We start from the raw sequence: 27487 nt of genomic DNA, 5'->3' as shown, positions 1-27487 counted from the left end.
TATATATTATATTATTCCTAAAAAACAATTTGGTGTTTATATAACATATTTTTAACGGCTCCATTTTGTGTCCCATCGTGTATAAACACATCAAAAATTGTTTCGATTAAAACATAGTAAATTTGTTAGTTCAATATATCAAAATTTAATTTTCTTGATGAGCTTTCCATTTTTATTTAAGCTCAGTGGTAGAATATGATCCCTCAATCAGTGGCGTCATCTGGCCGGGTATGGGCTAGTTTTGGGCCTTTATATAGTAGCTAATAGCCAATAGGTAAGTAATATATTTAAGTAAACTTTACAGTTTACATATATGTATTAATTATTTAGTAATTGTTATCTCTCAAAAATGGGTTATTTACCTGTATGCTAATGATATTAACTTTTGATACTAACTAGTAAGTATACAACAATGTATAAGAAGTATGTATTTGTATTGAGATAAAAATGCAATATTGTAATGTAACGTTAGCGAGCTTTTTTTTCAGTTTTATTTTGAGCCGGTCAAAAATGTTGCCCCCCCCCCTCTCAAAAACTGATATGAGTAGGTACATTTTTTTTAGTAGTATTATAATAATACTTATAGTAGAAATTCGCTAGACTAAACCGGTGTGAAAAATAATGCACCGGGATTTTTGGACCATATCATTTACATGGTTCATTATCCCGGTGCGGGAACTATAATTATTATTGTTATCGAAAAAAGAAAATATACAATAAATTTGATTCTGTAATTCCGTATGTTGGTAACGATACAAAATATAATTCTGTTATCTTGTTCTGTGATAATCTGTATTCTGTAACATCTTCAATGATAAAACTGCTGACAACAATGACAAGACTCATGATGATAAACCTTGAACGAAAAGTAGAATTTCGTTTCATACTTTCATGAAACAGACAACGGCCCATGCTCCATGCCACCATAGGCCGTAAAGCATACTTTAAACTCTTTTAAACCTTGTAGTGGTAGTATAATAATTTAATTGAATGAAATAATACGGAATCAAAGTTTATTATGACAAATTAATATCGTCGGTCATTAATATTTCTCTTTTTCTATAATAGTGTCTTAATCCGATATTGTTCTGTATTAATTATATTTATGATTGATTGAATTTATGATCGATGGAGGTGAATGATTACTACAGTACTAATAAAAGTAGCACAGACGAAGAAGAATTATTACTAAAACGTTTAATTGCCCTTAAAAGTACGTATTAAACATTGGTTTTTTATCTAGTAATATTGTATTTATTCATTGTGATTATCTTTAGTTGTACATCTAATACCTCTTAACTGTTAAGTACATAATAACTTTTTATACAATAAATAGTAAAGTCAATCATGTTACTAATCGGATGGACATTAAATCATAGGTTAGCACAGTTTGAATGCTATAAAAGTGCAATTTCTGAATTAGGTATAAATGCAGTTTAGTTCCCACGCGATTTTTTCGATTTTTTTTTCCAAAATTTGTGTTTTTATGCACTGAATACAAGTCTGATTAAAAAATTCTCTCATTTTTTACTTAAAAAGTTATAGCAAAAAAACTATAAAACAGTAAATTTTTCTAAAACACAATATATTCGATAAAAAACATCGAAAAAACTGATTTTTTTTTTAAAATTTAATGTTTTTTATTGTAGATGGAAATATGCTAATAGATTTTAATTATCGTATTTGCTGTTGAAAAATTGAAACCAACATTTACATATTATCACAGCTCGATATCACAATATCCCTCGCTCGTTCCGCAAATCAAAAATATCCCACAACAGGGACAAAACAATTATACAATGAAAATTTAAATTAAAAATGATATTTTGCTTGGACAGTGATTATGCGTGTATCAGCACTCGTCGCTCCGCTCCGCAAATCGAAAATATCCCTCAACTTGTCATGCAAAACTACCTCATGTAGGTCACGTTGGTCACAGATATATTAATCTACATTTTCACCAAACATTTTTTAGATAATATTATAACAAAAAAAATATCATAATTAATAAGAGGCGATAATCCAATACGAAAATGTAGGAAAGCAAAGTGCATGCGTAGGTAAATATGTAAAATCGTAAACTTTGGAAAGATATAACTCCCAAAATAATAATTTGCGAGAATTTTTGAATTAGACTTTTATATTCAGTGCTTTAAAACACACATTTTGGGGGGGGGGGGGGGGAGGAAATTGAAAAAAATCGCGTGGGAACTAAACTGCATTTATACCTAATTCAGAAATTGCACTTTAATAGCATTCAAACTGTGCTAACCTATCTAAATATTTGAGTTGAAATGCCATTTTTCTTGTGAAATAGGTAACTTAGTTTTATAGCACAATATTATAGCCATTTTTTACAAAGTGCTTTGCATCTGCTTAATTACACAAATATAACAAATTATTTTGTGTAAGGAGTTCATAAACATTTTTCTTTTTACATCTAAGATTTGAAAAATTAATACGAGATTGTTCATAAGTTTGTCACCTTTAAAAAAAATTTATCTACTGGAAAGTCAAATTACATTTTGATGAGCCTTTAAAGTTTTTACGGCATTGGATATTTACTCGATTTCTCATTGAACAATTTTCTTATTTTGTTGTAATTTAAAAACAAATAACCTTAGTTACTTGAAGTTAACACCAAATGTTTATTTTATAATTTTCTATAGGTACTTGATAAAGTTTTCAAAATTGTTTGACTTGTTTTGAGTTGCTTACGGACATTATCAATTTTCAATTTTTTAGTTTTTTTTAATTCTATGAATGTCTATGAAATGTTATTTGTTGGGTCAAAAAGCTTGAAAATGTAATACTTTAAATATTTAAAAAAGTTATTAGCACTTTCAACGCCGCTGACGCGTATACGCGTAAACAGTGTTTATTTAAATAGGCCGGTGACACATTAACGCGTCAAAAACTTATACGTTTATATACGTTTTGAATAAACTCTGAAACTAAGATAAGCAGTTGACAATTAACTCTAAATTTAAAGATATAGCTGGTGGTTTTAGTTTTTGTTTTTTCCATTTCTGAAATCACGGGCGGTGTTGAACATGTTAAAAATAGGCACATAAGCACACATTTTTTGATATAAGCATTTAAAGTTCAAATGTTGACAAAATTCATTACATTTGAAATTTAAATCGAGATTAAGTAAGTAGTTTATACTGTAACCTAAAAATCTAAAAACTATAAATTGGGCAAAGAATAACAATTTTAGTTTAAAAATATTAGGTATTTGCTCAGAATCGTTTTTTCTTATACATTAATCTTATATCATTGAATTAAAATTTAACACATTCATTACAGTGACTTCTCTAAATACCTAATTTACAGCAGAGCGTTACACACTTGTCCGCTTTTTTTAATTGCAATATTATGTTTTTGTTTATTTAGAGCAACTAGATGATGATGAAAATAATGATAAACCAAAATTACAACGGACCCCGAATAATATCAAAGAAAATATTATTATTAATAAAAATGTTAAATCATCATCAAAATTTAAATATTGCAAGGATAATAATCATACTGCTCATAAGTTCCTTTCTACCAAAATAGATAATCGTAACTTTACCAACCATCAAAGTAAAATTAAACAAAATAGTTCATTTGTTAAGACTAATAATTTATCTTCTAAGGTGTATACCAAACAAAACGTGTTACATTCAAATCCTATCAAAACTGTTAATAACAAAAAAAATCCTGAAATATTAACTAACAGTCAAAATATCATAAAGTTTGATTCAGAGATTAATGAGATTGTGAAAAACAGCTTTGTTAATAATTGTAAAATACTATTAAATGATAGTTGTTATGAAACTTCCGATGTTTCACAGACATTGCGTAATGTTGATAAATATATGATTAATGTTCAAGATTATTTATCTTCATCAAAATATGTTGTTGATAAAGAAGCAAACCCTTCATCAGTTAAGAAAACTAATCAATCAAAAAATGTACATGTCAATAGAAAATTTCAAAACCAATTAATCTCTACTAGTTTGTTAAATTCAAATTCAAATTCTTTAGCATCTATTAATAAGTCAACAAGTATAAATAAGAAAAAAATAATAAAGAAGTTGTCTGGAAAAATAGTTGGATCACCTAATCTTGTCAAGATAGGTAAAACAAAATTAATACGTCAATCATTATTTAGAAATAAATGGAAAATCAATAATAAACTGAATCACTTTGAAGATAATACAATTGAACGTAAACCACTCTCAACTTTACAATGTCCAACATCAAATACATTAATACCGTCCTACAAAAAAACAGAATGGAATAAAATTGCTAATACAACATCTGTACTTAAATCAAAATTATCCAACTCCAGTAATACTAATAAGTTAAAATGGACAAGACCCAGTATATTATTGGTTAATAATGTGAACAATACCCACCCATCTGTACCAAAAGCCGATAAATTAATTTTATTTGGCAAAAATAAAATAATTAGACAATCGTTAATAAATCCAATTCAATCAAAAACCAAATCTTATATGCTCAAACATCTCTCGCATAGATTTGCTTTAATGAGGAAATTACAGCAAAAAAACATTGTGGCTAAAATAAAAACTGTTACGAGCAGCGATCAAGTTAAAAATAATATTTTATTGAAAAATACTGTAATTAAGCCTGTTGAAATTAAAAGAAATGGCAAGAGGTCATATTCCATGTATTCATATGTGAATCCAATATTGAGGTAAGTATTTTTAAACAAAAACCAATACTTTTTTATGATGACATTTGTTTTTTAGATCGAAGACAAATAATACAAAGTTGGATAAAACTGGATCCTTGGATAGTAAAATACCACGTTTAAATAATATTTCTGATAACAAACCTCAACAAAATTTGAAAATTATGAACAATGATAAAAATAAAATTCAAAATTTAAGTTTATCAAACAATAAAACCCTCCAACGACTCAGGTTTATTAAATCTTACTAAGATTAACTAGTTAAATTATTTTTACAATAAAAATTTATTTTCCAGAAGTAAAAAAACACTCACTAAACAGCTTTGTCTAGTATTTAATCGCTTTGGTGTTTGTTCAAAATCGGATCAAGGAGAATGTGATAAACGTCATTACAAAAAATACATCACATTGTGCACAAAGTTGGCTAATTTTTATTCATATGTATTACTAAATTAAATTTCTGCTTTAACATTTTTTTTTAGGTTTTTAACTGGAGAATGTTCCAGAGATAACTGTACATTATCGCACAATATTGTTGAAGAAAAAATTCCATTTTGTAAGCATTATTTAAATAGTGTTTGTGTTCAATTAAATTGTCCATTCTTACACGAATATAGAAGTAAAAATACTCCTATTTGTAAAAATTTTCTCCATGGTTCCTGTAATTGGGGGAAAAAAGTAAGTTAACTTTCAATTTTATTTTATTAAATATTTAAATATTTATTTTTATTTTGAAAACATGTGATTTGGCGGAAATATTCATAGTAATTTTTTTTCACCATAATTCAAGTGTCCTAAAAAACACTTAGATTTATGTCCAATTTTTGAAACAAAGAATGAGTGTCCACATGGTCAAAAATGTCTATACCCTCATGTTCAATTTGAAGATAAAAGTACCGTTGTAGTTGAAATCAATGAACCGAGATACTTTGAAATAACAATACCCAATTATGACGAATCCAATGAAAACGAGTACATTCATATTGTACCCAAACGCCGTGCACCTTTATTGGATTTACCATCTTATATACCTTTGAAAAAACAGTAAGTATTTAAAATTTATATGTGACCTCATTCACCTTAATATGCATTTAATACATTATGAACAAATAATTGAATGATTGTAGAGTATTATTGATATTTTTACCATATTTCTTTTCAAAGACTAGAAAGCTTTAATTATTATATGATATTTTTATATTGCACTATCTTATTGAAACTGCTTAAGAGGACGTAACAATGGGATTTGTTGTCTTCATCTCACTAGTGCATAACAGCAAATTTACACTTAATAAGTCACGTTTAGCTCAGTTAGTTTAAAAATTAAAGTGAATTGATCTCTTATAAAATTGTATTATAAGATTATTATTTAGGGCATCTCAAAGATTATTTATTATGTTTAAATTTTAAAGTGAGTTATGAACATTTCGACTGCCCCAACGAAAAAGGACGTAACTCACTTTTATGAATTTTTTTTTTTTTTTTTTCAATGTGGTTTTACTGGTGTTACTGGATTTCTGACAAAGATGGTAGTAACTCAATCTTATTGTTTGATGAAGTACAACAATCAGCGTCACCAGACAACCAGAAAAACAGTAACACCACATTGAAAAAAAAAAAAAAAAGTATCATAAAAGTGAGTACGACCCTTTTTGTTGGGACAGTCGATTTTAAGATGTTCAGATAATTTACAATTTTTTAAATACTCATGACTCGCTTTAAAATTAAAATATAATAAAAAGCATATGAGATGCCCTAAGATAATAATCTTACATTTAAATTTTATAAGAGGACAACTCACTCTAGTTTTTATACTAACGGAGCGTACAATTTGCTATGTTACACACTTGAAAGACAGAGACAACAAACGTCTGTATAGTGTCCTCTTAATAAAATCTAGGTAGTGATGTCGTACGCGATTTACCAAACTTGTTTTCAAGTAGTGCGCGATCTACCCAAATCCACTAAAAATAGTATTTAATTTCCATATTTTTTTTATATCTTACTTGATAATGATGCTGATAAAAAAATAATAATTGTAAAAATATAATATCATAATAATATCAATTTTAAGTCATAATAATAATATTTATTTATAAAAAATATTAAAATTGAATCATAAAAATATAATAATGTCATAACCAATTACATAACTATTTATAAAAAAATTTAAATTTAATAATAATAATAATATTATAATTATATAAATTATTATGATAGGTTTTTATAAAATACCTTAAACTAAAAATGTTGTTTTCATAATACTTCACAATACGCCAAAGACCCTCGATTGACTGAGTATGTGCTCCTGTACTTGGATCAATGAAATTAAGGCTATGATTTACTGTTTTGTGAGTAAACCCAAATTCATTTAATCTAGCGTATGCCTTCCACTGGTCACTATGAATTATCGTTCCCCGTTCAACCTCTCTTTAAATAATTGGCAAAAGTATTTCTTTATCACGTTTTTGAACTATGAAAAATCGGCGTTCCAGAAGGTCATTGTGGTGCCAACATAGACCAAATATCCACGGTCCTTGTACCCGTGAACCATAATTTCATTGATTAGTTTCTTCTGCTGATTGTTCAGTTTCATCATTGTTTAGGTTAGGTTGTTCTGTTGTAACTGTTCTTTTAAATGATCCATCCGAATTTCTCTTTTTACTTGTTCTGGTAGTTTCTCCACCACAGCTGACGCCTTCTCTCACTTTATTGCACGTTAAATGATTTTCTTCATTTTGAGGTAACAACTGTTTGCTTTTTAAATAATTCACGCATGTTTGTTCGTCACAAATAATATTACGATAGAAATGTTGTACGATAGGAAATGCAATTTACAATATTTTCATGAAATACAATTTACAATTATATTAACATATATTATTTATAAAACAATATATTTCTATGATTTTGTTAATGATCATACTATTTTTGAATTATAAAATTTATAATCATAATTTTGGCTGTGAATTATATTATTTTGTTTCAGATGAGTTGTCTACAATTATGTAGATTAACTTTTAGGGAAATGCTCAATATCAACAAATCTGGTATGTAACACGTTATAATTTTTAATTTGTACAAGTGTATACACTACATGATCAAATATCCAATTTAAATAACTATTGGTAAACATGTTTTTATACATACATATAATATAATAGAAGACTGGTTTGTTTGTATCATAAAATGTTTGTTATTTTATTTTAAGAGAAAAATTTAAATATTACCGAAAAAATATTTTTCTTGAGAAATATATTTTTATTATATTTGTGTTTCATTTTTTTTTTTTTAGTTCTCATAATAATTGTTAAAGTTGGTATTTACTATTAATTATTTTGTTGAATATTACAATATTGAATTTATAATTGAATTGAATTCCTTAAATTAGATATAAAATTAATTTAACAACTAAAAATTTTTCTTTTATATCCGTAGATATCACATTTAATGTATTTTTCATTACATTGAATAATCTATGAAAATTTTTTTGTTTTCAGAGATTTTGCATTAAGATGTTAACATTTTAATGTTAAATTTTGCATAAAAATTAATTCAAATTATATAATGATGTTCAAAATTATGAAAACTAATCAACAGTTAGTTGACGAAAACTGCCAACCATGTGTTGGTGACTGTGGTTTGTCAATGCTGATACTCGCCCTTGTCTGGCACTCTCACTAAACATATCCTCTCTTACCGACATTTTTTCATTTTTGAGTATTTGTTCTCGCTTTTCTAACAGTTCTTGTTTCCATAAACCTATCATTATTGTTTAAATAAATAAAATGTTGATTACAAAGTTATGTGTTTAAAAAATAAACTTACCTATCATTTTCGACATTTCCATTTCTCCACCATATTCTTTAGGCAATAATGACTTATCAACATATGTGTGGCTGTCCTCTATTGAACTAAATATCTGGAGAATGATTTGCAAGAGTTATACATAGTAATTATTCATGGATATTATATTAATAAGTTTGTTACTTTTACACGACTTCTAATTTTTTCAGATAACAAGGTGATTCCGAAATCCAACGCGAATTTTAAACTCGATGGTATATTTACTCCATATATTTCTTTGTGTCGCATTGGAATTGTTCGCTAGAAAATATTAATAAAAGAAATTTATTTTTATAAAATAACAATTTTTATTATTATTATTTTAGGTGTAGCTTTTATTTTACAATATTATAGTTAAACAAAAATTTGTATATTAAGTATTTACAAGACGATGATTATTAAACCAATAAGGAGAAGATAAAGAGTACAGACTGACAGTTTAAGATGAATTATATTGGATCTTGTATCAGTATTGGAATCTAGCCAAAAATGTGACGTTATCAATCTAAAAGTTTATACCTTATTTATATAATTATATTATGTAATTTAAGTATATAAATAAATTATATAATTTTAATTTTAAAATATTGTATTTTTTTAAAGCAAAATACCTCTCCATTTTTAACAATTCTGATAGCTTCTCTTGGTGTAAATAATGTTAATTGTTGTAAGCACATACCAGCTGCATCTACATAATGTACAAACCCACGAATTTGGTTTTCCTGGTCTTCCATGAGGGTTTCATATGTAACACCGTGCATTCTGCACATTTCTGCATTGGTCCATAATGACGGATTGAAAACTCCTTAAAAATGTTTTAAGTATCAGTAACTAAGTCATTTTTGATCAAATTACTTTAAAATATTCTATCGATAGGTATATTTTATGGCATTTATAGGCATATAGCAAATCTTGTGAAGTATTTAAATACTTAAAAAAAATAATCTGGGTTTTCTTCTGAATATTTTTTTAGTATGTATATTAATAATATATTAAATATATTATTCTGGAAAAAAAAATGTTTTTTTTGAAAATTATAAACCAGGCTACTGGTTAAAAATATCAATTTTAATTTTAACACGAAAAATCTAAAGTCTAATAGTGTTTTGTTATTACCAAAACATTAATACATAAATTAAGATTATCTGTGTTTATATAAAATAAAATAAAAAGTATAAATAGTTTATATAATATATTTGACTGTAATAATTATTTTAGTTATTAGGTATACAAAAAATTCTATATTAGGTGAAAAAAAATAATAACCTCAAAGCATTTGAATAATTTTTAATTTTTATAAAAATGTATTCGGAACATAATATTTTGTTGGAAAGTATTAGAATTTTTATTCAGAATAAGTTTTCTACCGATAAGTTACTTGCTTAGTTATGCTCCGCTCAACAATAGTTAAAATATTTATAACTCATAAGCAGATGAGCAATTTGACTTTTATAAATCAACATACAGCAAATAATATTTTGCTTCAAATAAGTAATTAATAATCCATAATATAGTCATTAAAAAAATTTAAAATTGATATAAAATATTAGAAAACATATTTTTTAGAAAAATGTTTTTAATTACTTAAAATTAGGTATATAAAACATATTTTCAAGAACATCAATATTTTTTGAAATAATGAGTGTTACGGTAAATGGATCACCCAGTAGTTACTAAAAATAGTCCTGTAATTACATACTGGGTATAAAATCATATTTTTAATGCTATTGCTATTTGCTATATTATACCTAATATAAGTTGCTTTCTAAGACGTCTGTGGATCACAACTGAACATGAGCAACTATAGTGACTCTACTGACCAGGCCTAACAAATTGGAATAATAGGTATATCAATAATTATTTTCCTTCAACATATTGTACCTAGCTATATGCTGTATTACTAGTATGTACCTACAGTAGTAGCACCCAGAGCGGCATTTATAATATGTTGATTATGATTTATGATAATAAGTATACTTATAATTATGTAAAATGTAAATGTCATCTAGGTACTTAGTAGGTAAAAAGTTAAAATTAACAATTGTAGCTGCTAACTTTCTAAGATGTAAAATATTATATAGGCTGTAAATTGATTTCAAATTTCAATTAAATTTAAAGAAGACTGTTTACAATTTATATTAGGTAGGTACCTAAATAGATCCCAAAATATTATAGTTATAGATATTAGGTATTTATTGAGAATTTGTGGAGGGGGCCATGCATACCTATTAATTATTATATATTTATATATTATATATTATGTACCTTATAACTTGACCTGGAGCCCCACGTTTACTTAAAATCCAAACGTGTATACATATAGGTACATTAATTAATATCCAAGGCCACTGTATATATGGGTAGTGCATAAAGAAAGTACAAAAAAAAACAACCTAACAGTAGCAGTCAGCATAATATGTACCTAATTATGAGTGGCCTGCTGGCCTCGCCATCTCGGTCGTGTATCTAAATATAAACCTATTTGCAATAACTACAATAATAATCACTCAGTTACTCATTTTTCATATTTCTAAACAGTGTTTCGCAGTGGCGTAGAATGAAACTCGGTAGTCGGTGGCCTATTATATAAATTAAGAGTTATGAAGTAGAGGCCCCCTTAAACACAGAAATTATATTATTAATTAATAATTAGTGATGCTAAATAGATTAGATGTATGGTATATCTAACAGACAATAGGTACTAGAAAGTAGAAGACAGAAGCTAATAAAACATTACAATAATAATATTATTATTATTATTATTTTACTACTTACTACTTAGGTACAATTGTACAAATGTATTGAAAAATTAAAATTGTAGGTACCTATACTTAAAAATTAACGTTTGATTAAAAAAATGTTTGCTGTTTTTTTTTTTTTAATGTCATGATTTAAGTATAATGTTGCCCCCGGCCTACATGGTAGGCATCTGTAATACCGAGAATTATTATTCTTAATTTATTTATTTATTTCTCAAACAAAAATAAATAATGGAATATAAGAATACTACAACCATGAATTTAACTAACTTTACTTAATATTGAAATGTTCAACAGTGGTTAAACAAATTTAAACCTATAAAATAGTGCTGTGAACAAACATTACACTTTTTTGAATCATTATATTATTATGATAATGTATTGGTCGATAGAGCATGTAAAAATGCCCACTTAAACTGATGAAATCACCCTGTTAAAAAAGGTGCTCAGAACATATAAATATATACTACTCACTCAATTAACATAGACGATAGACACCTACATAGGTAGATTTACAGAAATTAAAGGAATCAGTTGAACTACTAGTTAAAAAAGACAGATTCGAATCATTAGAAATAAAGTGTAATTTTCCACAGGCCTACACGCAGGAAACATGTAAATAATACGCCAGTACGCCACTGGTGTTTCGTGGTTTTCTTCGAATGACATGAACCTAGGTAGTCGGTATAGACCAGTGACCACTGAATAATATTATTAAAGTAGTTAGGTAGAAAAAATATCACGCAAATAATGCAAATTATATACTCACACATTATAAACTTATAACTTATAATTACAATAATACCCACCTATTTTATCAAGGTAAAAACTAAAATTACAGTCAATATGTATCAACTACTTATCGATCTGTATCTAAACGTATAGATAATTATCTTGTACCCAAGCCCGGATTAAGACATTTTGAGGCCCAGGGGCAAAAGTTTTAAATAAGGCCCTTGTACGAAAAAAAAAATATTAATGTATATACCCATTACCTATACTCCGGCCCACGAGAGTCCATATGTCAGAACGCGTCCGTCACTGCGCATCGGCACGTTGCCGAATAGTGGGAATGGCATCATGGTGGGAGAAAACAGACGTCACGTATTACTATATGAATGCGCGGTTTACGTATGGACTCTCGTGGGCCGGAGTATGTGTTCCGGGGTGAAGTGACCAGCCGACGTCATATAAAAGTATACCACAAATTATAAAGAAATAGCCTTTAAAGATTGGGTCTAACTTTTTTATTTTTTAAGTTATAGGCAAACTTTTTTTATCAAAATCATACATATCACGCATTTGTTTATGTATTTTCAAAAGTTTTTAACATTTTTATGTATTTTTTTTTTATTTTAAAGCTAATTAATTGTCCTATCCACACTCCAAAATACGCAATTGAACTAGAAATGCACTAATTATTATTATTAAATTAAAAAAGTAGAAAAAAGTTGGCAAAAATTAGCATTTTTTAAAGGAAATCGTATATTATTCCAAATAATTTATTACTTGGTATGGGCTTTTTGTTTTTTGTATTATTCTGCTGAATTATACTGAATAACACTTTAATATATCTAGAATACCTTGAAAGTTTGGTTTTCATAATATATTCCTGTTAATCGTCACAATCTTAGTTTTCCTAGGATTGAGTCGGTTAATTGGTCGTCATTCGTTTAATTTTATACTATTCAGTAAATTTTAGTTGTTATAATACAAAAAACAAAACTCATAGTTAATGATAAATTATTTGGAATAATGTACAATTTCCTTTTAAAAATACTAATTTTTGCCAACTTTTTTCTCTTTTTTTAAATTTAATAAAAAAAACTAGCACATTTCTGGTTTAATTGCGTATGTCAGTTGATAGGACAATTAAATAGCTTTAAAATAAAAATAAAATCACGTTAAAATGTTGAAAAGTTTTGAAGATACATAAACAAATGCGTGATACGCATGGTTTTGATAAAAATAAGTTAATTGCTCATAACTAAAAAAATAAAAGATAGATTCAATCTTTAAAGGGTATTTCTTCGTCATTTTTGGTATACTTTCATATGACGTTGGCCGATCACTTCACCCTGGAACACATTGTATATTATTTAATTTTTTTTTTTTCGTACAAGGGCCTCATTTAAAACATATTAGCTATATAGGCACATTGTAATAAATAATGAATAATGTATTAATGTATCACTTTATTTATAAATTATAATTTACAAGCTTTTTTCCTTGCTAAATAATCATCGATTTTTTTTAGGTGATTTATTTAGTGTTACATAGCCTATAACGAAAAAAGTAATGGACAAATTAGAGGCCCTAAATAAATTCTAACTTTCGAGGCCCGGGGGCCATGCCCCCCCCCCCCCCACTGCCTCCCCCTTAATCCGGGCTTGCTTGTACCTACTTAGTTTAGAGCCTAGGAGGCCTGTTTCAGTGGCGTCGAACAAATATTTGCACTTGCTGTTGGGGTAGATAAATTGGGGTAGAACCCGATTGCGTACGATTTACCTTTTCGATTGCGTATGTTAGCTGTGTAACAATGGAAACCCGTAAAACAACACGATTGCGTATGCAACGTTGCCAAATTTATAAATATACAAAAATTTGACCATGTATACACAATAGTAACAGTAAGTTCAAAAATATATATGAAAAAATCTAAACCTTATTTAAAATAAGTTACAGCATGAACTATGTATGAGAATCTTCATTATTAATTTTCAATCCTTAGCTATACAAATTGAACACTTTATAATTTTTAACTACGTCCTAAATCTATATAACTCGTCTAATCTATATTACTTTAGTACCTACCGGACTATCTACCAGTAACAATTATAAATCCAACACACCACCCGGATTTTTACACTTACCGAAAATACCAGCAAAAACTACATAGTTACTGAAATTATAACATAATAAATAATAATTAAATACAATTACTGATCACTAATTAATACATATAAAATCATTTAAATATCGTCATTAAAATAATGATCAAATTAAAAACGATCACAACAATATTACCAAATCATTAAAATTTTTAAATTGTATTAGTATATCATAGAAAAAACTATATGCGGTAGAATGAGGGGGAAGGGGTTCACAGAAATATTTTTAATGTCCTTTCAAATAGGTACATTAGTACCTATCTACTTAGGTTATTGGATAATTAGTCACGAAAAATGTTTTCTCCAATGAGGTTCGTAATTGGCTAGGTATACGAATGAGTAAGCTGTGAACTGACTGCAATTTCTCAAATTTGGCTACCTATCTCAATATTAAAGTAAGAAATGTTTTAAACTTTCATGAAAAATGACATACACTTAGCGGACTTACCTATTACAGTTAAATTTGATGATTAACAAATATAGGTAGGTAATTAAATAAGTACCTACCTAATGTTAATGACAATGTGTTAAAATAATGGAAATAACATTTAAGTATAAAATATATTAATGTAAATGTATTAATTTAAGCCACTCAATACTTATAAATATGTAAACCTAGTAGATGGGTTTAGTGGACATTTTTCAACAGATTATTTTAAGAAAAAAAATTAGTCCTAGTTTTTGTGCCTATGGGCTATGACCTGGGAACTTATATGAACTTTTAAATTATTATAAATAAAAGCATTAATATTAACTACAGTTGTATTGTTACTGAGTTGAATTTGGGCATTGGGCGCACGCATATATGGTATAATGGACCATTATCTAGATATCATTATATCTATAATCTATTTTTAACATTATCCGACATCACTAACTTAATATCGAGATGTAACTATTATTATAAAATAATAAATGTATCAATGGTCTTTATATCTTATGGGACTCATCCCATTTTAGTGATATTTTATATTTTTCCACACATTATATGTTTCAAATAAGAAAAAAAAGCTGATTGATAAATACTGTTTTATTATACGTCAATACGTCTAAAACGGATACATTTTTAATTAATGTAGACATGTAGTCATAGGCGCAAATAGCGTTTGAAATTTGGGGGGGGGGGGCTAATAGGGCTATAGGGCCTTACTTTGATAATATTGAATAAGCTTAAAACAAAATGTAGGGAATGTTTGGGAGGGCTATGGACATTTTTGGGGGGGCTAAGCTCCTAAAGCCCCCCTCCTATTAACGCCTATGCATGTAGTATATCTAAAGTGTTATTATTGTTATGTTAATTATATTTACTGCATACCTACAACTGGTAAAATACTATTTTTCTAATTTTTATTTATTTTTAATCATAAGTTTACATTGTGATTTGTGACCCAATTCTGTAAATTGGGTCACGACCCACTGGTTAAAGGCCACTGATATATGCGTATATTATATTATTATTATTATAGTGAGCTAATGAGCAAACAATTAACAATTAGTAAACCGATAATACCACCGCAGGGAATTATATGAATATATAATAATATATAATATAATGAACACAATAATATCGCTCAACAGGATAGTAAATATCAAATTAAAAATTTTCTTGATATATTACTTAGGGACAAATTATTATCTAATTGTTAAATTATCCAATTTGTATTCATAATTAATGAAGCCTAAATTGATTAAGGCAATACAGAATTCGTTTAAAAAATCGTTAAGATGTGTTTATAGCTCCGTATATGGATCAGGCCTCTTAGTTTCTAAAGTTAATTATTTACATTAAATACATTATTTTACCTGGTCTTGTTATGATAATCCTACGTCCATTTTTGTCACGCTTGGGAACTACAAATATGTACCTGTAACACAAGGTAGGTATATGAAGATATGTAGTAATTATAGGTACATCATAAAAAATAATTTCTTCAAGCCCATATTAAGATAATTTTGTACTCGTGGCCAAATGGCAAATAGTAATAACTAATAATAAATCCTTTATCCATATATTATATCATAGGAAACGTACTACCGACAGGGCTCACTATTGTACGATATCCGCTGTGGGCCAGAGGCCATGCCCCACCACCCTTTGATCCCGGGTTAAATGTCCTCTATAGTGTAATTTCAGAAATTTAATACAATCATTCAATTACCCAAGTTCCAGAAGTTTTTCAAGTCGCGGACACGTGATGTCAAGTACTTTAAAGAGTCGATGTCCAAATGTTTGTCGCATTAATAAATATCGTTCCAACGTTTCCTGAGCTAACGTCAAACTAAATTTTTTAGCTCGAAGAAATCTCAACAAAAAGCTGTCATCTATGAAGACAAAAAAAAAAAAATCATACCATAAATTTCACAAATTTTATATTAATTAAATATTATTATCATATTATATATCGGATACTCACTGTTTTAAACAGTGGACAGTATTTTTAGTAGGTAAGTAGGAATCAACTTTTTTTTGAAACTTACGACACTTGCAATTATATAATTTTACATTTCCTCTAAAATATTTTTAATTTCTTAAATAGCAACTTGTTTTTGATTTCATAAATTGATACAGAATAATTATTTTTACATTTTTTTATGTACTTCTTACAAATATAAAAAATATTTAAAATAAACATTTTTTTAAAATGTTTATTAATATGTATTTAAAGTATATAGGTGAACCAAATACAACCACATATTTCACGGGATACCTATCCCTTATTATCACATTTCTACTTATTCGTAAACTTTAAATGGATTATTTTATTTAAAAATAAAATAGACCTCGATGAAGATGGGTATTATTATTGAAATAAATAAAACTATTATACTTCATTATTTAATATCAATAATGAAGGCAAGTATTTTCATAAAAACGATCTGCTTCAGATTATGAAATTAAATATATCGGTTGCTAGTTTGAAACAAAAAATTGTTAGTGGTAGTTTTGCCAACAAACATAATATATCAATTGTAAGAAACATAAAATTTGTATATATTTTTTTAATTTAGTAAAAAAAAACTTACTAAAAGTACTGACAGACGTATTTATCTAATATTATAGTTAAGCTACTATATTCACTGTTAAATGTTAATACAATGACCTTGAATGAATTGAAGGTATATAATATAATGTATCTAGTACCTACTATAATCTATCTATATTCTATAATAGATGTTAAATAAGTAGATACATATGAAGATAAAACTGTTTAAATGTTCATATAATTCACTATAATTATGTATGTATTAAGAAGTAGATAGTCCATACTCCATGATTGTTACTACATATTTTAATATTTATATTTAATTTTAAAGCACTAGAATATTATTAATTAACGCCATAAAAGGTTCATCGTTAATAATGATTAGTTATAAGAAATAAGTAGGTACACAATGGAATATAAAATAATATTTACCACTACGAGAATGGATAATTTTTTTATTTTGCTTCAACCATAACCGCATTTGACTTAAAGCATTATTCCGTGTTGCTTTGTCTTCTCTGAGTTCTTCTTTTGCTATTTTCAGTGTATCGATGCTTAAGCTCTGTTCCATTTTAATTGAATACTCAGATTTCAGAATAAACAATACCTATACTACAAATTATATTGAAATTATTCTGAAAGTATATATTATATTAAATTAAGAAAACTGTATAATATTTTGTCAACATTTTCGTTTATGTCAGAATATGATGTAGGTAGTCAGTGGAGATAAAAACTGCAGTTCTTCAAATGAGAGCCCCACTTTTCAACTGTAAATTATTTAGCTATGTAACTTTGTGTACTAAAGAAATGCGGGATAGTCGAATTCCACTTATTACCTAAAAAGAAATGGTCGAATTGCACTTGGGTTCAAAAAAGGTAATGGTTGAACTGCACTAGTGTAAAAAACAGGTTACTTCACTCGTTCAAAAAAAGGAATTAAAATGTCAGGTCACTATGGTCGTTTAATTTAATTATTATAATAACATTTGACGATTTAAAAAAAAGAAAAAAAAAAGAAAGGTTATAATAATGACAATAATAATATTTGATGATTTAATATAATATTTATATATTATAATACTATATTAACATAATGGACAATGGTATGCATAAAACAATCATTTTTAACTACGCCAATACCTAATTAAAATCATTGTCAGTCCTAAGCCTGTAAGTGGGAATGGAAATGAATGTATTATAAACGCTTAACCCCTTCAAATGCATGAAATTTTTGTCGGAATACCTTTTTTGAGCTCAAGTGCAGTTCGACCATTACCATTTTTAAGCCAAAATACAGTTTGACTAAGATAAGTGCGATTCGACTATACCCAAGAAATGTAGGTTCATGATAATGGGTTTGAAACATATGAGGGCTATGATGATTTGTAACATGAATAATTTGTAAAAATGGTCGAAGTATAATAACTATAATAGTTATAATAATTAGAACTAGATCCAATATTACATCTACTTTTTACTTTTGATAAACAATTTTTAAGGACTATTCTTCTAAGTATAAACATTTCAATAACTGGGATACGAGTATACGACTCGTTCAAATTTTGAATTACGTAGGTGCATCAAAATTTAAAATAAAATGTCAATAAATAATTTTCAGTAAAATGGGGTTTTTATTTAAAAAATAAAAGTTTGTATCACCCACAGATACATAAAATTTCAAATATTTGAAAATATGTTCTAAGTATATTTAAAAAAAAATCAAATTTTGAATGATAGCTTAATTTAAGAAAAAGGGGATGCGCATGCTTGGTAAATCACTATAGGTATGTACTTATACAAATAAAATTTTTTGACAAAAACAATATATTTTTATATCTTATAAAAAGTATTCTGCAACAAGAATAAAAATATAAAAAAGTATAGGTACAGAAAATGTATTTGAAAATATTATTCAAACACTCAACGAGACTGCTATTATTATTTAACAAATCATTTTATATTTACTCAAATATTTTTCTGTTCTAATATTGTTTAAAGAAGTATTTAAATTTTTATTTTAGTGAATATAAGTATTGCTATAGATAACTACTAAAAAAAGAAAAATAATATAAAAAAATTTACCTGTTAAAAAACGATACAAAGGCTTACGCTATAATTTATAACATAATATTATATTCAATTATATCCACGCAAATATTTAATACCTATGTTATATTATATTATTCTGTATTAATACTTATTTTATATATACTAGTAATTATTATAAAGTGTAAAATAAGATTTTATACCGTTTCTCATAACTACATAATTGTAATACCTAAATAATATGTTTATGTCATGGTAATGTGAATAATACATTTACTTACTATGCGTCACGAACACACGTCTAACTTAGTGAATGTCTACACCACTATTGAGATATTTCACCATTAAATCTGTTTAAATATATACTGGACCAACCTTTAGTAAATATATCCCCCAACAGTGGCGTCAAATGATTTTGTCATGGGGGGGGGGGGATACAGCTGATTGTTTAACATATACATTATTTTATCATTAAAAATATAATTTATGGTTATGTCTAATATCAATTTATAAAATTATGGTAAATACAAACTTTATTTATAACTTAAGTACACAGATTGAATTACGGACATTCCCCCCCGGACTGTTTTCGGTGTAGTAGGACATTTTCCCCCGATACATTTTTGATGCGGACATTTCCCCCCCCATTTATTTTTAAAGTTTACTATTTTATAATAATATTTTGTTATCTATATATATAAAAATGAAGACAAAAATGTATAACAATTCATCAATCGAGAACGGCTGGTCCGATTTGGCTCAAATTTTTTTTAAGATATTCGTAACTGCAGCCAGGAGAAGGTTTTTACGAAATAAAATTTTAGGAAAATCCACCGGAAAGGTAGGAAATCTCAAATCTGTATGTCAAAAATACAACAGTGGCGCAACAGTGCATTAGGTATATTATATTGGTTGCTATTAGTTAATCGGGCATGTTTGTTGATTTCATATAATATAAAAATGAATCGCAGAATGTGTTGCTAAGCGCAATAATTATACTGTACGTGTGTTGTGACTGAACTCCTCCTAAATGGTTAGACCGATTTGAATGAATTTTTTTGTATGCGTTTGCGTTTATTCATCTGATTTTAGTACGGATAGGTTAGGATTTTGTATTAATTGATTATATCAATCCACCATAGGTAGAATACGACAAACTTGGTATAACTTTGATACTTTAGAGCTAAATCATACACTATGGTACATACAGCACGGCGTCCGCGATCTACCGCAGGTAGATTGCCTACCTGATAATGTACTGCTGCGAATCAGAATTTTTGTTATTCCGGGTAACGGAAAAGTTAAGAATAATTTTGAAACGATACACCGAATATTAAATAACGAATTGAACAAAGTTTGAGTCACATATAGTTGGTACACTTAATGTGCAACGAAGTGCACGGGTTCAGCTAGTTTAATATAAAAAATGTATTATTTTATTATTAAATATTTTGCCTATTGTCTAATATTTTCAAATATTTTCATAAATATAATAAATTATAAATGAATATTTTTTATCAACTGAACTACTTGAATAACATTCAAAAACAACAATTATTAAATTGTTAAATATCCAAACTTGTAGTTTTAACAAAAAATAAATAAAAAATATGTGTTTAGAAATAACAAAAGAATCAGTACCTAATCTAATGTTTTTTTTACAAAATGTATCATTTTTATGCCTGATTTTTAAGCTATTTTTATTGCTTAATTTTTAATACTTAAAATATAAAATATATGCTAATTTTTTTTTAATTTTTTTTTTTTTGAAGCAGTTCAGTGGATCGAACAAATAGATATATAACCTATTATATTTATGAAAAAAAAAATGTTTATATTATATTTTATATTTAAAAAAATAATAATTTCATATTAAATAGGTAATAAATAATATTGTATTATTAAATTCAATATTATTAGTCAATAATAAACTTTAAAAATAAAATTTGGGGGAAAATGTCCACATCAAAATATATATCGGGGGGGGGGGGGGGGAAATATCCTACTACACCGAAAACAATCAGGGGTAAAATGTCCATTTAACATACAGACTTTATAAATATATTATAGTATTAACAATATTTTTATTATATTAGTATATCAATTTTTTTGTTTTTTTTTTGCTAATTCGTCTAGTACTTCATTGGATGTTATATTTATAACCCCACAATGAAAAGCCATAGAAAAAATATTACCGCTAAGTCCACAACTTGATTTTCTGTAACGATATTAGTGATCTTACTTATTTTTTCATCAGCCGAGCGTTTAGAAGTACCTAGAGCAACTTGCATCAAAATAGCTAGTAATTTTTCTTTTATAGACATAGTAATTTTGGAAATTTAAAATAGACAAAATAGTCAATATTACAAAAGACACCGGCCGTATAATAGTAAGTAATAGTACTACACGGACCTACAGTAGAAAACACGAGTACGAAAGAGTAAAGACGAATCACGGTGATAACTAAATATTATGAGTTATGACAAATAATAAGCGATCGATATTTCAAGTTTTCAACCAACTAATGACTTGGAGCTGTTGGTACGTATATTGTAAAATATACCTACCGATCGCACTATCGCCTGTACGGGCCAATGTTCTGGGAAAGTGTAGAGCTAGTTGTTATTGAGAATTCTTGATGATCGAGTGGGATAATTCCAATATTATATTTTGTGTAAGCAACTAAATATTAATAATAATAATAATATCCTAGTTCCTAGATATGAGTCTAGATAATAATATAGTCATGTCATATAAACACGTATAAACATATTCTGACATTCTGTCGAAATTTACAATATTTGATAATTTGTTTTTAGAAAAAAAATAGAACAAAATTTAATGCATTATTGAATATACTTAATTATAAATTGTTATAAATATTGAAAAAAAATTCATGGGGGGATCTACCCCCCCCCCCGTTTGACCGCCACTGTCCCCCAATCAGGTCAATTCCTCCCCACTTTTAATTGTAACAAATATTCTAAATTAATATTCGTTCAATAATAATAGATAATGAATATTGAAAATTGTATAAAATACGAATACGCAGTACGTAGGTACTTACGGTATATAATATTATATATATTATACTTATTATCAAAAATTTAATGAAGGCGCATTCTTAAAATTATATTAAATTAAAGTTATTATAATAATAATTTAAAAAAAAAATCATCAAATTCAAATTCATTTGAGAAAACTTGTCTATATATATTAATATTACCAACTGGTAGCTGAATATCCGTGTGAAATTTTCGTGTGGCAAATCGTATGCACCTATAGTTGATATTGTGTAGTACGCTGTATAGGTGTATCTCAGTTTTAGTGTAGGTACTTCAGTTCACAGACATATTCGCGGCAGTGTACGAGTGCACCTAGCTTTGTGAAATAATTCGACCTATAGATGGGCACTGCAAGTCACGGATTGGACACATATTGGTATATTTGCTAAACTTGTTTAAAGTATTTACTCTCTAAGCTTTTCTGAAATCACTAAAAAAAAATCTGAGATTTTCATCTAATTCAATTGAGGAGTTTTTTTAATATATAAGCTCACACATACATAAGCCCGGATTAAGGATCAATTGGGCTCCGGGACACCTTAGTGGGCCTCCTTTCAACTTTAACTTCAAAATAATTGTATCATTACATATTAACGACTTTATATTATTGTATAATTTTTACTATACAAAAAATGTATGATATGTCATGTCAAATGTACGCGAGTTTTTTTTAACAATTATATGAATCGATGGTATGGAATTTCGTTAAAACAAAAAAGATGTTTCTTTATTTTTAACAGGCAATTTTTTTACATTTTCAAAATTTTTAAACACTTAATTATTGTACTAATAATAAAATCGACTTTATTTTTTCAAATGGTAAACATTTTTTTATGTAATCTGGTAAAACATTTTTTTTCTGCATATTTTGGCAGTCAAATGATCAATTAGGTTCGCTAGGGTATTAAATATGGTCCTCTAAAGTTTAGTTTAATATGCATTAATACTTTTAACTGAAATACCTAATTTACAAGAACTAAATATTTTTTTCTTACAACTACCTTTTTGTATACTTAAATAGTTAAATCGGTAATCTAAAATTCTCAAAAAAAAAACAAACAAACAAACAAAATTGTTGGCTAACATAGTTGATTATTTATAGACTATAGTAATTTTTCATGGTACCTATATAAAATGGAGAACAATTTTATTTTATAATTATTAAGAATAATTTACCTACTATACCTAACCTATTTAAATAATTATTTTTATTTTGAAAACTGTATTGGACGCGTTAAAAAAATATATTTTGGGGATTAAGATGAGCACCCAAAGTCAATGGGCCCCGGACCGTGCCCCCCTTGCCCCCCCCAGCCCATAATCCGGGCTTGCACATACATTTGGTTAGCGTGACAATGTAATGTACCTGGTCTGTCGACTGTCCGAGTAACCAATGGCAACCATTTATAAGCAAAAAAAGTTTCAATTTCCACCGTGAATCACAAGATCCCTGTTTGACCACCTCTTTAAAATGCGAATATCAGAAAAACCTTTCTTATTACACATCTAAATTCTAAATCATTAGAGAAACCACTATTCTTAATTTCATGCCCGCACGTTTTGTAGTTTTTGAGATGTAGCGATGATTTTTTTTTTCATTGAAAGGATGTGACATGATCTCAAAAATATTCGATAGGTATTTGAAATTTGATAAAATATGTGTTTCTAATATTAACTTAGCCAATTTCGATTTTTTTAGTGGAATATTCCTATACTTATTATTGTTGCAAGATTTATAAAAACAGTACCTATATATTATTATTAACTATGTTGGTATATATCTATACGGGAATTAGGTAGGTGCGTACTCTTAAAAGGACACTACCCATATATTTGCTGTCTCCGTCTTACCTTACACACGCACGATATACCAAGGTTCAGTTCACTAGTTTCAATAGTGTGCTGTTAGTTTTGATACTAGAGTGAATTGATCTATTATACAACTTTTAGGTGATAACATTTTATATGCTTAAGCATCGCCGATTTTTTGAAATTTTCATTTTCAAGCAAGATATATGGGTATGTGAAATTTAAAAATGCTCATATCTCGCTTGAAAATTAAAATATCGAATAAAAGCCAGCGTTTAGCACAGATAATGTTATTATCTAAAAAATTGATAATAGGTCAAATCACTCTAATATCAAAACTAACAGCACACTATTGAAACTAGTGAATGAAAATCTGTTATGTCGTACGTGTGTAAGACGGAGACAACAAATGCATGGGCAGCATCCTCTTAAATCTAATAATAATGTATATATCATAGGCGCAACTAGGGGGGGGGGGCTAAGTCACCCCAGTTTTCCAAATAGCCCTCCCAGTATTTCTGTCAAGTGTATTTTTAGTTTTTAAAAGAAAAACAGAGACATTGGGTAATGCAGCTAATTTGATAAATGGAGTTATCACATCCTTTGAAAAAATAGATCTGATGAATATTTTAAAAATTATGGCAACAAATTGAAGTGTTTTCCAATGATAATAATATATCACTAAATGTTCCCTCAAAAGGTTGGTATACAATTAGGAATTAATAGGTATCATCAGGAAAATAATTTAATTTATATTTATATTTATATAAATTAAATTATTATTTGTATAAGGTTCTAAACATACAAGAAAGCAGTCAAATAGGTATGAGCACTTTGTTGTGTTAGAGAAAACTGGAGAAGAAAATGAAGAATGTAGCATTACAACAGAAGAAGAGAACTGGCGTAGAGTGGCTTACTACAGAATTATCGACTCAATAATTATTAATCTTAAAAGCAGATTTTCAACTGAAAGTTTATTATAAGCCACTTCTCTGGATTTCTTTCTCAAAATGGATTTAAAAAATAGTGAATATTTTATAAATCAATATCAGGTAAAATTTAAAAACTTAAAAATATTTACTTAATTCATAAAACTTCATATTAATTGAATATTTTGTTGTTTTCAGTTAATTTTAAATGTAAATCGTGATGATTTAAAGACGGAGATGCTCGTTGCTAAAAACTGTGCAACAAATTTAAAAAACGACTTTGAATTAGACACTATTAAAAAAATTGTGAAGAAGGATACATTTCCAAACATATACAAACTGTTACAAGTAGCTCTGACCACACGTCTATACCGATAAGTTCTGCAACATGCGAGCGATCCTTCTCTTGTATGAGACGCATTGAAAATTGGAAGAACATCAATGGTCCAAGATCGGTTTTCAAACTTGGCCATTATAAATATTGAAAGGGATATGTCCGATAATATAAATAATAATGACATTTTGGAAAAGTATAACCAATTAAAATGTCGACGAATATAAAATATAAATAAATAGAATATTTTATAACAGTTATTTGTATTTATTTTTTGATTATAAAATTATAATGTAATATTATTAGATTTCAAATTGAAGCAAATAAATTTGTTTGGGGCTATACCCCCCCCCCCCCAAAAAAAAAAAAAAAAAATTCTTACCTTAGTTATATATAGGTAATATGTATTAAAAACTATTTAACAAATGTTTATTTACATTTGTCTGTAAGTATTAGAACATTAATATAAAACATTATAACCTACTCATCAATGTCATTATATAATTTATATAAATCTTTAATCATTATTCATTTAACTGTTATATGTAGTAACAGAAGTGAGTATACGTAAATATTAATGAATTATGATCGATCGACGATTATTACACGTACAGACAGTGTAACGCATTATTATTTATTATATTATACGATACACCTATTGCAACTATAGGTATTACAGATTTGTTCTGCGTACTTAGTGCATACATAATATTATATATATATAACTACACAATATACATAATGTTACTATGCAACAACATGTTACATTGTAATGGTCATCTATAGAATATACGAATTCGCTTGTGTATAGTTGCCTTAGTTTGACAGTGATTGAATGTACTGAAATGAAAGGGAAAAATAGAATTGAGTGTAGAGCTATGTATATTATAATATTGTTAAGAAGATGTGTATTACGCAATCCATATATCGGCGTAGGTACTGGGTAGGTACTTCTGCAGTTCTGCAGCCGTTCAATTATTTAATATACTTTTATTATAATTTACAGTATATGGTACACATACAAATTTTAATGGTGCAATGCATATTATACATACATATAGTTACTAAACAGTCTACAATAAGTTAGAAATGATTATGAAAATAATAAATATTGAATCGTGTTAAAATAACAATGCATTATTATATATAATATGTAACTATAGTCTCGACTATAGACTATAGTTTTGAAATTTGTTTTGTTATATAATCATATACTATGTATATATTATTACACACTACCTACCACTGTACTCCACTACGGCACTACATAATATTATATATTTAAGACTTAAGTAATATATACGCACATACGCCTACAATATGTACATTAAGTTATATCTATTTAATGTTGATTCAATACTTGAACATTTAAATAGGTTAAATGTATATACATTTCATAATTTATATTTATAATATTATATTGTTATTATATATCTACAGGCTACAGTTACATATTATTATTATTATCACTGTGATTTTTTTATTTATATATATTTGATCCTGAGCGGAGCGAGGAAGCTAGTGGTTTTACAAAGGTGTTTATTATTTTTTTTTATCCTGTATACAAAATGTTTACCAGAAGGAGTGCTTCAATTTCAACATATAGTAGGTACCTTATTTTTTGGCAAATTGGACAAAGATGGTACTTTAGAGAGGTCATTTTTCGATTTTCTCAAAGTCCTTTAATACTACAGATAAAACCACTGACTAATTACAACAACCTCTAAAAATGGGATTTTAATTTCTAATGCTTTGTATATCACCATAAAAACGAATAAAAAATTATAATATTATAATATTAATTCAACTTACAGGATATAATAAATAATAACAATATAAAATATCCAGACTGACAAACCGTCTATGCTCAGAATCGTTTTTCTTATTTCTAAATTGAAAACTGAAAATGTCCGTAAACAGCTCATAAAGAGTCAAAATATCTTCAAATTGTATGGTGTTTAGAAAATGCTAATATAAATCATTCAATAAAATTTTGATGTATTTACAGTTATTCGTTTTTGAATTACAACAAAATAAGGAAATCGCCACATGAGAAATCGAGTGAATATCCAATGTTGTAATAATAAGAATTTCAAAGGCTCATACAAATTTAATT

The 27487-nt window shown here is 27.4% G+C and overlaps 2 protein-coding genes and 1 long non-coding RNA gene across 5 annotated transcripts; 2 read left to right on the top strand and 1 right to left on the bottom strand.

Annotated features, from left to right (window-relative positions):
* The first annotated feature begins 826 nt into the window (after positions 1-826).
* On the top strand, positions 827-7919 carry LOC100162254 (putative uncharacterized protein DDB_G0282133). 2 transcript variants are annotated; one of them, XM_008180320.3, is made up of 7 exons: positions 830-1213; positions 3397-4708; positions 4764-4937; positions 5002-5124; positions 5188-5383; positions 5496-5749; positions 7695-7919. In XM_008180320.3, exons 1-7 carry the CDS (start codon positions 1129-1131, stop codon positions 7696-7698), a joined length of 2148 nt encoding a protein of 715 aa, XP_008178542.1. In that variant the 5' UTR covers positions 830-1128; the 3' UTR covers positions 7699-7919. The 2 variants fall into 2 exon arrangements, with proteins under 2 accessions (XP_016656302.1, XP_008178542.1); XM_016800813.2 differs by lacking the exon at positions 7695-7919 and having other exon boundaries at positions 827-1213; positions 5471-5632.
* A 36-nt stretch (positions 7920-7955) lies between these two features.
* LOC100159518 (alpha-tocopherol transfer protein-like) lies at positions 7956-19590 on the bottom strand. 2 transcript variants are annotated; one of them, XM_001952116.5, is made up of 8 exons: positions 19516-19590; positions 17618-17797; positions 16361-16523; positions 16005-16066; positions 9163-9356; positions 8696-8812; positions 8534-8627; positions 7956-8467 (listed from the first exon to the last, which is right to left on the bottom strand). In XM_001952116.5, exons 2-8 carry the CDS (start codon positions 17754-17756, stop codon positions 8295-8297), a joined length of 942 nt encoding a protein of 313 aa, XP_001952151.3. In that variant the 5' UTR covers positions 17757-17797; positions 19516-19590; the 3' UTR covers positions 7956-8294. The 2 variants fall into 2 exon arrangements, with proteins under 2 accessions (XP_001952151.3, XP_016656299.1); XM_016800810.2 differs by having other exon boundaries at positions 8198-8467; positions 17618-17792.
* Positions 8467-9136, top strand: LOC115033841. Its single transcript, XR_003839168.1, has 2 exons — positions 8467-8657; positions 8722-9136. It is a non-coding gene; the product is annotated as an uncharacterized LOC115033841 (long non-coding RNA).
* Positions 19591-27487: the final 7897 nt, after the last annotated feature.

This window comes from Acyrthosiphon pisum, chromosome A1 (assembly GCF_005508785.2).
Source record: "Acyrthosiphon pisum isolate AL4f chromosome A1, pea_aphid_22Mar2018_4r6ur, whole genome shotgun sequence".
Lineage (NCBI taxonomy): Eukaryota > Metazoa > Arthropoda > Insecta > Hemiptera > Aphididae > Acyrthosiphon > Acyrthosiphon pisum.
Note: the sequence above shows the minus strand (reverse complement) of the source record. Positions and strands in the feature narration are given on the sequence as shown.

Bases quoted from the DNA above. Each gene is read 5' to 3' on its own strand.
- LOC100162254 (XM_008180320.3), top strand. From the start codon at position 1,129: ATGGAGGTGAATGATTACTACAGTACTAATAAAAGTAGCACAGACGAA. The intron at 4,709-4,763 runs GTAAGTATTTTT...TTTGTTTTTTAG, and splicing joins TATGTGAATCCAATATTGAG to ATCGAAGACAAATAATACAA. The intron at 4,938-5,001 runs GTTTATTAAATC...TTTATTTTCCAG, and splicing joins AAAACCCTCCAACGACTCAG to AAGTAAAAAAACACTCACTA.
- LOC100159518 (XM_001952116.5), bottom strand. From the start codon at position 17,756: ATGGAACAGAGCTTAAGCATCGATACACTGAAAATAGCAAAAGAAGAA. The intron at 16,524-17,617 runs GTAAATATTATT...TTGTCTTCATAG, and splicing joins AATTATCCATTCTCGTAGTG to ATGACAGCTTTTTGTTGAGA. The intron at 8,468-8,533 runs GTAAGTTTATTT...CAATAATGATAG, and splicing joins GGAAATGTCGAAAATGATAG to GTTTATGGAAACAAGAACTG.